Genomic DNA, 11,986 nt, shown 5'->3' with positions numbered 1-11,986 from the left:
TGTAAAATATGGTTATGATTTTTGTGTGTCTATCTCAAGAAAACTGTAGCTCCACAGAATCTCCACATTTAAGTAGAACTAAAACCCTATGCACTTAAAGTGCTAGCAATACAGAAGACTAAACCAAAATAAAGACCTCCCACAGCATGAACACTGGAGAGAGAAGATTGTACACAGTATTTAGGAGAGGCTAAAAGCTTAGCTGAATTAAAGCAATGCAGCATTAGTGAAAACTAACTGGAAGCACAGACTTGTACCAAACCTCCACCTTCTTCCACGTACAAATTCCAGGAGAGCCCTTAAACAGCACTTTGAGCCCAGGAAGAGTTTCATTTCATTATCTCTTCATTCCAGCAGTCACACACTCTGCAAAGCTCTAGCCAAGTTCACAAAACTGCTGATTTTTTTACTATTAGACCTCCAAACCCCATGCCCAGTGTTTGGTATTTGAATGTGATAGGTCAGTGAGGGAAGCAAAATAGAAGCAAACCTGCTAGTTAATTAACACATTGACAACTCAGACAGAAGCAGAATGTGCTGTGCCATCCCTCGGGGTGCAGCATTCCCTGCAAACCCAGTGCTCACACACCGCAGGCCCTGGAAGAGCACAGGGTCCCACTCAGGCTCATTCCAGTGGCAGAGCCACAGGGAAAGGCTGTTCAGTCTTTCCAGGACATTGCCATGGGAGACATTCTAGGCCTTGACCCAAAGCTCTGAAAAAATGACAATTAAAATGCAGTTTTGAAATGACCAGTTTTCGACAGACTCATAACCAAGCAGAAGTCCATTCACCCACGTGAACCAGGTGAGTGGTAAGGTTTCCTCAAGCATGACTTCACACAGAAAAGCAAAAACCTAATGTAATGTAATGGTGGTCTCAGTGCACTCACTCCCATTCCAGAGCATGTGCAGTGCACACAGACTAAGCATGATGTGTCTGCAGTGTCAGGGGTTAAGGCCAGGCAGGTTAACATGCAGCTCCTACTCCCATCAGGCACCTTTCAGGCTCCCTGAGCCTCTTCCAGGGCTCAAAGCACAGAGAACCAGAGCCAGCATGTGCCTTCTAAAAATAATGCATTTGGCACATCAGCTCTACAGGGGTGTAATTTGGCAGTTCAGCTCAAACCTGCAGCACAGAGCTCTCACTGCCTGCCCTGGTTCCCAGCACAGAACGAGTATGGGTTAGAAAACCTGCAGCAGCCTCTGTAAAGCAGAGAGATGGAGTTAGCCATACCCTCTCCCACCAAACACAGAACCATGCACCTGGCACTGATATGGTGCCTAAACTTGAAACCTGGTAAACATGAGCAACTGCTAATGGCTCAAGTGCACCTACCTCCTGGTGTGCCTGCCAGCTGGGAACTGCCCTTGGACTCTCCTGGGCTTCCATTTCTCACTTGGCTTCCAAAGAGCCAAACAGAGAAGCCAAGTAACCAGACAGTAATTACACACATCAATTCTTATTTAAAAACTGGGAAAAACAGAGGAGAAAAAAAATCTTCAAAACCTTGGCATTGTTAAGCTTTAAAATACAGTCAGAAACATAATGAAATAACTCGGGGAAAAAGTATATCACACTTCTCTGGAAACCAAAACCAAAGTCCTTTCCCTCAATAAACTTTCCAATTCACTTGTGTACTGAGAAGAAGACTCAGAGTGAGTATTTTTGCAGAGCTGCACTGAGCCACCTTGTTAACATCCCTCCCCAGTCTCAGGGAGCTCTGGCTCAGCCTGGAACAATTCCAGCCACCCAATGCACCACGGGCACAATGCCATTCATGTCAAAATTCAGTCTTCAGAGAGCTGTGCTATTAAAGCCAAGAGGCTCCTTAGGCTTCAAAGAACTCTGACATTTCTTCCAAAGTAACTTTATTGCACAATTCATACACGAAGTTTAATAGAGTGGAATGTCCTTAGCTATTAATACGATCTCTACTGTTTAAATTACAATTTCACATTAAACCTGTAAGAAACGTTCACTTAACACAAGGAAGTCCAGTTGGATCCAATGCTTCACTGACACAGCAATTCACATTTGCCAGGTCCCTGCACTGGGATTCCTTTCCCCCACGCTGCACTCCAGCCCAAGTAATGCCAACCAGCTCCTGGTGTTTCAGTGCCAATGGACCTATCACCCCCCAACATACAGTACATGTGTTTGACAAGGCACACGTTACAGTACCTACATCACAGCAGTGTCAATTACAGCAACTCAATTAAAAAAGCTGTACAGAATATAAAGTTTACTTGTTCACTATTTAAATAGTTTTTGCATTAGTTTATCTTGTAATTGCAAGTGTCATTATGCTGCAATTAACAACCTGTTTGCATCATTACAAAATTACATTTTACCAAGTTCATGTAAGTTCTCAGCAGAAAGTCAACTTATAAAATCTCAGAAGTATAATTCCTGAAACACTTGAAAAATAAAGTTAGCTTGAAGCTTTAATTTAGATGCTCTTTCGGTTCCAGTGATATAAAAAGTTTAAAAAATTCAAAGGTTATTTAAAGTTCTGAACATGGACTAATGCAAGCTCGAAAAGCAAAAGAAACTGGTGAGTGGTTGGGAGCATTTGCAAACATCTTAGTGGAAAACCCCAGATCACTCACACCAGCAGCACCTGCCTCTGTGCCACCAGACACTCCACTCTGCCAAAGAACATCCCATTGCTATCCATGGCTCAACAGAGGGCAAAGAAAAGGGTTCCCATCGCATTTTTCAGTAGCTAGATGCAGATTTCCACTCTGAGCCATCCTGCCTTCCAGCCAGGCACCAGAAGAACATGTTGCTCCCCTGCCCCAAAGTCGACACGACACGTGAGAGCTGTGCCACACTCCAGGCTGCCAGGGGCTGTGTGCTGGGCACCTTCCTCAACCAGCTGCAGCGCAATGAAGTTCTCACGACTGGTCTGCAATGTCCTTCTGTCCCAGCCAGTCCAGAACAGCCTGGACCTGCATCTCCACCTGTGCACGAGCCCCTTAGCTCAGAGCCTGCCACTAAAGGCCTTAGCCTCGTGGCATCACTGACTTCTAACCAGAGAGGGAAAATGCAGCCTTGGTGCAAGCAAGGTTTATGCTGATACTCCCTCAAATGCTACCCTGGAATATTCTAACTTGAGCTTATTGAGAGGGGAAAAGTAGTATTTGTTAACATAGATTAAAACATTCACTCATCAATTCACTATACTAGCAGCTCATTTCCAGAGCACTATTTAAGCAAGAGAGGCTTAGGATGGGGCTCCCCAGCACTCACAGTTTTACACTGCCTACCCTCAGCCCTCCAGACTTCTTCTGCTACACACAACCCTGTCCCACTCCACTGTGACATCCCTTTCCCCAAGCTGCCACATGCACATCTCACTGCAAGCAACAGCAGTGGGAGAGTAGAAGTTTCTCTGCTACATAAAAGCATATTGCACTTGTAGATATAAAGCACAGCACCCTTAGCTAGATTATCACCTAATGCTTTGTGTGTCCTATAACTGCTGTCATCACTTTGAAAACTCAAGAGGGGCAGATAAAACCACAGCATCAGACCAAACTACACCTAACTGCTACTTCAAATGAAGGCATTCTCCTCAGACATGCCACTGCTTGGAAATAATTTTGGCTGTTCTTTACCAAAAACCACAGAGAAACTGATTTACTGTTTCTAGGATTGTGTATGAAAATGTTAAATGTTTCCAAGCTAATAAGACTATGCTATCATATTTAAAAAAATATTCTAAGAGATAAGTCTTGTCAGAAGACTAAAGGGAAGTGCACAAATACATTTACAGAGCTGCCTACACTCTCCAAAACGGATTTAAAATAACTGATGCTAAAAGTCATAGTAGATGAGAAATAAGTATCTGTAAACACTAAGAGCAGCAATAACTGACCACTGAAGAACAGGCAGTGGGACATCTGCAAGTTTCAGCAGCAAAATTTCAAATTAATAATCACTAGTGCTAACCTTGTGAACCTGCCAGGGACTCTTCAGGGTAAGAGCTGAGGTGAAGCTCTGACACAGTTCACCTCCAGCAGTACACTGGGATGTCAGACAGCAGTCAGCAGTTGCAGTTGTGCTGTTACAAATTTCATCTAGCAGCTTTACTGTTAATATCAAAAGCTGTTAAAATAAACTTTGTTAATGATCAGAGAGTGCACTGGGAGTACAGTTTCCTAATTCAGACTGCACACACAGAGACTTGTCCAGGTACCCTGTGCCTGAGGGGAGCAGTGGAGGTTCACAGCAGCCAGAGGAGGAGTGAGACAGACGGTGGAAGAACAGCAACAGGAGGTAAAACCAGACGTTCAAGTGCTTCTGCTGTGCTCAGCTGCTGGGCAGTGTCAGGGCCTGTGGGGCTGCCCTGCCTCGTCCACCATGTTGAGGATGTAAGTAGCAATGTCATCCTCCGTGGGAGCGTCCGACACCACCCACGAGTCCCCGGCGCCGGTCACCTGCCGCCGGCACACGGGACAGCTCCGGTGGCGATCGCTCCTGCGGGGCAGAAATCAGAGCTGTGCACCCACGGCCTCCTGAGGGACAGACAGAGCCCAGAGAGCCCCAGACACACAGACAGGCCCCACACCAACCCAGCGGAACGCCAAGAGCGACGCGGTTAACTGGATAAAACCACCTTCTCCTTTGAGTAAAAACATTTGTCTTTGTGGGCAAGACTGGCCAACGACTCTGCGTGCAGATATGACATGGGAACTAAGGAACCTGCCAGAGCCAACCAAACGTGCCAGGTACCCAGCACACGCTGCAGAACAAGGACCCTCCTGGCTGCATTACCATTTATCAATGCACTTCTGGCAGAAGCTGTGAGCACAGGGCAGGATTAAATCAGCGCGTCCGTCCATGCAGATGCAGCATTCCTCCTCATCTGTCAGCTGCTTCACCCTGCAGGGGAGAAGACAACATTTTCTGCCAGCTGCTTTGCACTGCTGCCCTAGTAACTCCACTAGTTACCACATTTTTCACAACAGCCCCTGAGGGACAGGGAGGAGCACCTGCAGTGCTCTGACTGCGCTGCTGGCACAGCTCACACCACCAGCAGCAGCACCAGCCAACAAACTGAGCCAGAATGTGCTTTTTGGTGTGTCAGCTGCTCTGAGTGTTGCCAAGGGTGCTGCAAATCCTCTGTCCTATCAACAAGGAAGTGTGAGGAGCTGTAACTGTCACACAGCACTGGGCAAAGGAACAGAAACACTGCACACGACGGGCAGGAGAACCTGCCCTGCCCTTCCCAGAGCCCAGGCCAAACCAGTTTGTAACAAACCCTGCCAGGTTTCTGTGTGCTGGCCCAGACCCTGGACAAAGACATGCAAGCAAGAGGATCAGTACTGCAGTGCCTAATTCCAAAGGTCAGGAGCCCAAGTTGCCCAGTTAGGCTGCAGAGGCTGGTTTGGCTGGCCAGACACCCCAGGGGATTGCTCCCACAGCTCTGCCTAAGCCCCAAGCTGCTCCTGCTGGCAGGGAAGTTTCACAATTAGATCATTCCCCGAGACAGACATTGTTGGTTTGTATCTTTTTTTTCCCAAATAATACATATATAATTCCAAAGGTCAGGAGCCCAAGTTGCCCAGTTAGGCTGCAGAGGCTGGTTTGGCTGGCCAGACACCCCAGGGGATTGCTCCCACAGCTCTGCCTAAGCCCCAAGCTGCTCCTGCTGGCAGGGAAGTTTCACAATTAGATCATTCCCCGAGACAGACATTGTTGGTTTGTATCTTTTTTTTCCCAAATAATACATATATGAAATTCCTTCCCCGAGACAGACATTGTTGGTTTGTGTCTTTTTTTTCCCAAATAATAGATATCTGTATCTAAATTCCTAACAAATACACCTCAGATATCTCAAATATTTGCATTATCGAGACTTCTCAAGTGTGAAAAGCTGCAGAGGATCCTCAGCTTTCACTGGCCTAACCAGACATGTAAAGCTCCCTCATTTTAGTCATGGCTCACTTCCAAAACAGCCAAGTAAGAGTTATGAAATGTGTGGGTTTACCAAAACCACTGATCTGGGGATCCCTCTGTGACCTGAGGCCCAGAGAACCACAGTCCCCTCAGGGGCTCCCAGACCCCCCTGCTCAGGGCAAGCACAGAGCAATTTTCTGACTGTACAGATCAGTCAGCTAATGCACAGCAGGCAACAAGCTTTGGTTTTCCTTTTCAGCAGGTCCTTGGGGTTTCCTTTTCAATTTGCTTTTTGACAGACTACTTTCAAATGACAGGAGATTTTTCTACAGATGGTGATTCACATACAGTGAGTCTCTTTTGAGCAGCTCACACTATGTTCTTTGGACCCTTTCACTTCCCTCCCCCACACAACTCTGAGTACGAACCTTTGACAGCATTTGAATTTTTGAGATACAAGCAATTAGACAAGCCCTATTTATAAAGTTTCTGCAAACAAAGCTTTAGTCGGAGGACTAAGTTCCGAAGAAACGGCAAAATAAAAGAGTGGCAGACTAAGGAAATATTTGTCCCCTCATTATCAGAAAGCACAAGTCACTTCTGCATATTTTGGAATGCTTGGAGCAGGAAGTGGATGTTGTAGAGAAATGGGGTATTATTCCAGTGAAGGAGGTTCAGATAAGAGTAAGAATGAAACAGATAAACATTTGCTATTTTTAGACAGCAACAACTAACTCTGCAGAGCTTAGAGAGGTCTCAAGGTCAGAAATATTTAGGCAAATGGATGGTTATCACAGGAAAAAACCAAACGATTTCCCTGGTGTAAAACACCTGAAGGTGTTTTAGCCAGTATTTTCCTTCATGACTTGCAAAACTTGGCTAAGACACAAGCTCACCAAACTGCATCACATTAGCAAAGAATGCTCTGTTGGTCATGACTTGCAAAACTTGGCTAAGACATAAGCTCACCAAACTGCATCCTATTAGCAAAGAATGCTCTGTTGCTCTTGTTACTACTTGTCACCAATACCACCTCAAGCAAGCACATCTACAAACATGAAGGATGTTCATCTGCCCCACCTCAGCCTGGAAATCGAAAAGGAACTCATAGGAAACCTTTTCTCTTACTCACTGACTTCAGCAATACATGGAGCTGTTTTGCAGGAGTATCTGGGGTCTGTTTTGTTTGGTTTGAAGCAAAAGGCCATTTCCAGACGTGTGTGCTTTGGTAGAACCATGTGTTTTTAGATAAACACAGGAAAACAGACCTTCCCAAACATGCCCACAATTTACTACTTTAAACATTTTAGTAACTTAGGCCAGCCAATAATTTCAGATTATTCACTCCCAAAGAACAGACACAGGAAATTAAACTAAACGGAGGTAACACACTGCAATGCACTGACTGAAAAGCCAGTGGGCTCCACGTGGGAGTGCCAGCAAGGCTGACCTTGTTCTGACAGCTGAGACACAGGACAGTTCACTGGGCACCAGCTCTTCACTGGTTAACACAGAGAACTGCACCATTTGCTACTTTTTCTGGTCAAACCTAACTCTACCTCCCTTCAAACTGAGCTAGAACTCTGAACTAATTCAGAAAGCAAACAGTGAGGCATTGCTGGTAGCAACAGAGGGAAAGGGTGACAAACTCCAGTTTGAAGTGAAGTTATTGCAGGTGTTGACCTCAGTCTTTTGTTTTTTCCTCTAGTTAACAAAGCAGAACGTCAACATGTATGAGACAGTTCACATTTTTCCAGCCTTCCAAGTTAAATTATTGCCATAATTGATGAGTTTCTAGTGGTAACAGATGGGAACTTTCACATGCCAAAATGTAAAAGAGGAAGAGAAAGTTTAAGTGGAACAATAACAAAATCTGTTTAAACAAACACTGTCAAAATCCCTAGATTTGTAGCTGATTCCGTTTCCTCCCATTTCCTTATTCAGGAGATTCAGCACACACCATGGTTACATCAGAGCTGCTCACTGCCTGTTCTGAAGCTACACAGACCTTGACCCGAGTGCACTGCTGCTCCCCTGGTACAAGGGAAGGTGTGCTGGTCATGCTTGTGATGACACAAGGGCTGCAGTGCCAAGAGCAAGCAGTTTGGACCATTAGGTATTTGTAGTTTGGGTTTCAAACACAACTTCCAAAACACTTTAGTTATAGCTGTGGTCAGAAGCTAAAGTATAACAAAATACCTTCCCATCCACAAGCTGGCCTGACACGACGACACAGACACCAAACTCTCAGCAGCTTCTTCAGAAGTATCACTCTGTGCAAGAACTCCTGCTGCTTGACTGGTGATGTCTTTATAAAGTTGAATGAACTGATATAAGTTCAAGATTCTGGAAGCTTCCACGATGCCACTTGTTTTATTTATCTTAAGATATAAGAATTGTTTACAATTACTTATCAGATTTTAACTTGACATTGTTCAAAATGTTTTTAATACACTGCAGTTCTGAAGGCAGCAGCCACCCCCCGTTAGCGAGCTGCAGTCTGCTCCAGCAGGGGTGAAACCTGCACACAGCTGCTGCAGCACCAGGAACACCACACTCAGGACTACATTTCAGGGCAAGGCAGTTGCCATCACTACTCAAATGGATTAAGTTGTGCATAGGGACCTAACACCTAAAAAATGGGGCTAAACTTTGAACAAAGAGCAGAATGATCAGTCATTTCATATCTGAACTTAAAGCAGCCCACGGAAGATCACACACTGTTAGTTTCCAACAAAGGTTGAGAGCTGACTTGGTTAACTGCATGTTAAAATTGCTCAGTGGATTCAGGACCATTTAAGGACATTACTTGACAGGATATAGAGAGGAAATCTCATTAGAAAGAGCAAACTCTGCAAGTTTTTGTCATGTTCTTCCAACTAAGTTAAACATTTAACGTTTAGATTGGTTTTCTAAGTAATATACAGCCACACTAGCTCAACTAAGAACTCCTGGAATTGCTGACTAACTTCTACTACTATCATGGAATCACAGAATGTTAGGGGTTGGAATGGACCTTAGAGATCATCCAGCCCCAACCCCTGCCCTGGGCAGGGACACCTCCCAGCAGAGCAGGTTGCTCAAGGCTCATCCAACCTGGCTGTGAACACTGCCAGGGTTGGGGCAGCCACAGCCTCCCTGGGCACCCTGGGACAGTGTCTCACCACCCTCACAGGGAAAACGTCTGCCTAATATCTAACCTAAACTTTCCCTCCTTCCGTTTATATCCATTGCTCCTTGTCCTGTCACTGCAGTTCCTACCCAAGAGTCCCTCTGCAGCTTCCCTCCAGGCCATTTGGGTCCTGGGACATGCTCTGAGGTCTCCACACATCCTTCTCTGCTCCAGGCTGAACAGCCCCAACTCCCTCAGCCTGTCCTCACAGGGAGATGCTCCAGCCCCCTTTGCAACTTTGTGGCCTCCTCTGGACTTGCTCCAACAGTTCCGTGTCCTTGTGCCAGGGACACCAGAGCTGGCGGGTCTCAGCAGGCAGAATCCCCTCCCTCTCCTGCTGCCACACTCCTGTGGCTGCAGCCCAGGACATGGCTGGTTTCTGGGCTGTGAGTGCTCGCTGCAGCTCAGGGTGAGTTTTTCATCAACCCTCACCCCCAAGTCCTTCTCCACTGGGCTGCTCTCCATCCCTTCTCTGCCCAACCTGTAGGTGTGCCCGGGACTGCCACAACTACAGGAAACGAGCTGTTTCCCAGTCTGATGTACCACTGATTACTCCACCTCACAAATCATCTGAATTTGTAACTAAGTGCTCCACTGAAAGATATAATTCCTTTATAAACTTAGTTATGAAAATGTTTATGTTAACTTGCTTTTTTGCAGAAATTTAGACTTAAATTATCTCCACAGCATCCTTGAATGCATCACCTGTATCAGAATGGAGGTAGCAGGTGCTGGATTTTACCAGTGACAGTCCTCAGGCATCTGCACACAGATCCCCAATCAGACTGAAATTTTCCGACTTACCTTAGTGCATATGATCCGAACGATCACCTTCCAGAAAGCAGAAGAATCAGAACCAGGCTGCACTTCAAATAACAGGTGTTTGTCTTGTCCAGAAGCCAATTTTGCAGTACTGAAATAAAGAAACATCAGTTTATGTCATATAGACGTGCAAGTCTCAGCCACAGGGGTATTACTTTCTGTTCACCTATCTGCTCTTTGTCCTTAGAGAGATTTCAGCAATATTGCCCAGACATGAAAGTAAAGAGCAATGACCTTCTTAGCATGCCATCAAACAAAATGCAGAGTCTGTTTCGCTTCAAATTGCACAGCACACTTCAGAAACTGATGTGCACCTACTCTGACCCAGCAGCAGCAAGCACATGTACTTTACTGACATCTTAATTTCTATGTGCTCCCACTGCTGACCGCAGTAATCACACACTGTGCTGCCCAGTCCACAGAGGTTATTTCCTCCCACGTGTATCAAAACCAGCCTGCAAGTACCAACATATGCAGATGAGGTGCATTTTTGTTAGCATATACTAACATGAGCAGTCAGGTGAAAGTGTCAGGTGACCTGAGACTTTGGGACTTGGGGTTGGTTTCTTTAATGGGACACAGACAAGATAGTCTATTCCATCATGATCAGAATGAGCTAGGTTATGTTCAGGCTTAAGGAAACGCTGTAAAGAGCAAAACACTTGAATAACAATAGTCTGGAGTTAGCTACACCGATACATGCCTAGATTCTCAGGTAAAACAGCAAGTAATCTTCTCCAGAATCTGTGTGTATGTCTACCTAGAAGACAGCTACCTGTTCTTCAAGGTCACTCACAAGAGTATGACATGCCACAAGGCAATTTCTACACTGAATACAAACTCATATTTCACTTAGAACACCAAACACTACAAAGCCCTTACTCGGGGTGTGTGTCCCACTTCATTTTACACCATAAATACAGGGTAAAAACGAGAACTCTGCTTTCAGTTCATTTCACCACCACTGTACCAGTCAAACAAAAGGCAGGCTATGAAAAACCTTACTTATGCAGCCTTTTGTTGAGGATTATCTAGGTCATTGCTCCCAGACAGTAAGACATGTCTGATCCTTAATGAGGCCCAGCACTGTGTGTGCACAGGGGTGGGAGAGATGGAGACAAACAGTCCTGTCCTGGGTGCTCCCCTCCTTGGGCAGCTGTGCTGCCTTCACAGGGCTCCTACTGCCACTGCCTCCCCAAAGCCACGGGTAGCACGGCACCTCCAGGAGGCTGGGGCAAGGCAGGAGAGTCAGGGAGACAGGCAACACTAACAAAAAGATGCTGCTCTATGTCTACCTCTTGTGAACTTAAAGCCAAGCTTGCTGGAAGCAGCATACTGGAGAACAGTGAATTGAAGGAGAAATGGCTTTGAAGTATAACCATAACCATTACAGAAATATCAAGGACTGAAGAAAAGATTTCAAAACCATACATCCAGTTCTGGCCTGGCCAGTACAGGATAATTAACACACTGCATAGAAGGTCTCTGTAAAACACAGGAAAAAAAAAAAGAAACAAAGTAAGGCTTACACATCATTAAGTTCAGCTACTCTTCCCAGAAACTCTTCATAGGTTAGGAAACCACTTTCTTGAACCAAAGCTGCGTGCTTGGCTACTTTTTCTGGCAACTTGTTAATTACAGTTTGGGTGTGGTTTGAAATTTGTTGACCCATGGTGAAGTTCTTCACCTCAGTTCTGCAGAAAGAAGTTCTCATTCGCTTGTGGAGTCTCTGCTAAAATACGTGAGGGTTTACACCTGTGTGTTTGTGGATGGCCACTCCCTCATCTTCTGTAGTGCACGAGTTTAACTGCCCACTCACTCCTCTACAGCAATTACTCTGCAAGTAACACAATTTAACATTCAGGTCAGAAACAGAACACTTCGAAATGAAAAATGCATTACTTTGCTTACAGCAATAATTCTACTAAATACAGATAATTTTGCACACAGATTCAGCACCAACACATATATAAATACACCAAATGGGATGGAAAAAACCCAAATCTTAAGATGACAATGGTAATTTATGACAATCTTTGTTTTTCCCAAATACTTGTGCACGTAAATATCAGAATGTCTACAAATAA

The 11,986-nt window shown here is 45.2% G+C and overlaps 1 protein-coding gene across 1 annotated transcript; it reads right to left on the bottom strand.

The window, feature by feature from the left end:
• Positions 1–4,332: 4,332 nt before the first annotated feature.
• RNF141 (ring finger protein 141) lies at positions 4,333–11,626 on the bottom strand. The gene is made up of 5 exons (XM_009071574.1): positions 11,429–11,626; positions 9,882–9,990; positions 8,105–8,286; positions 4,781–4,888; positions 4,333–4,483 (listed from the first exon to the last, which is right to left on the bottom strand). Exons 1-5 carry the CDS (start codon positions 11,611–11,613, stop codon positions 4,333–4,335), a joined length of 735 nt encoding a protein of 244 aa, XP_009069822.1. The 5' UTR covers positions 11,614–11,626.
• Between the last annotated feature and the right edge of the window lie 360 nt (positions 11,627–11,986).

This window comes from Acanthisitta chloris, unplaced genomic scaffold, assembly GCF_000695815.1.
Source record: "Acanthisitta chloris isolate BGI_N310 unplaced genomic scaffold, ASM69581v1 scaffold40813, whole genome shotgun sequence".
Classification (NCBI taxonomy): Eukaryota; Metazoa; Chordata; class Aves; order Passeriformes; family Acanthisittidae; genus Acanthisitta; species Acanthisitta chloris.
This window is presented reverse-complemented; position numbering and strand designations above follow the sequence as displayed.

What these genes read in the sequence shown, in the direction of transcription:
- RNF141 (XM_009071574.1), bottom strand. Translation starts at nt 11,613, where the DNA reads ATGAGAACTTCTTTCTGCAGAACTGAGGTGAAGAACTTCACCATGGGT. An exon ending in TTCGGATCATATGCACTAAG is followed by an intron (nt 8,287 to 9,881) that starts GTAAGTCGGAAA and finishes TTATATCTTAAG; the next exon opens with ATAAATAAAACAAGTGGCAT. An exon ending in CAGAAGTGCATTGATAAATG is followed by an intron (nt 4,484 to 4,780) that starts GTAATGCAGCCA and finishes TCTGCCCCGCAG; the next exon opens with GAGCGATCGCCACCGGAGCT.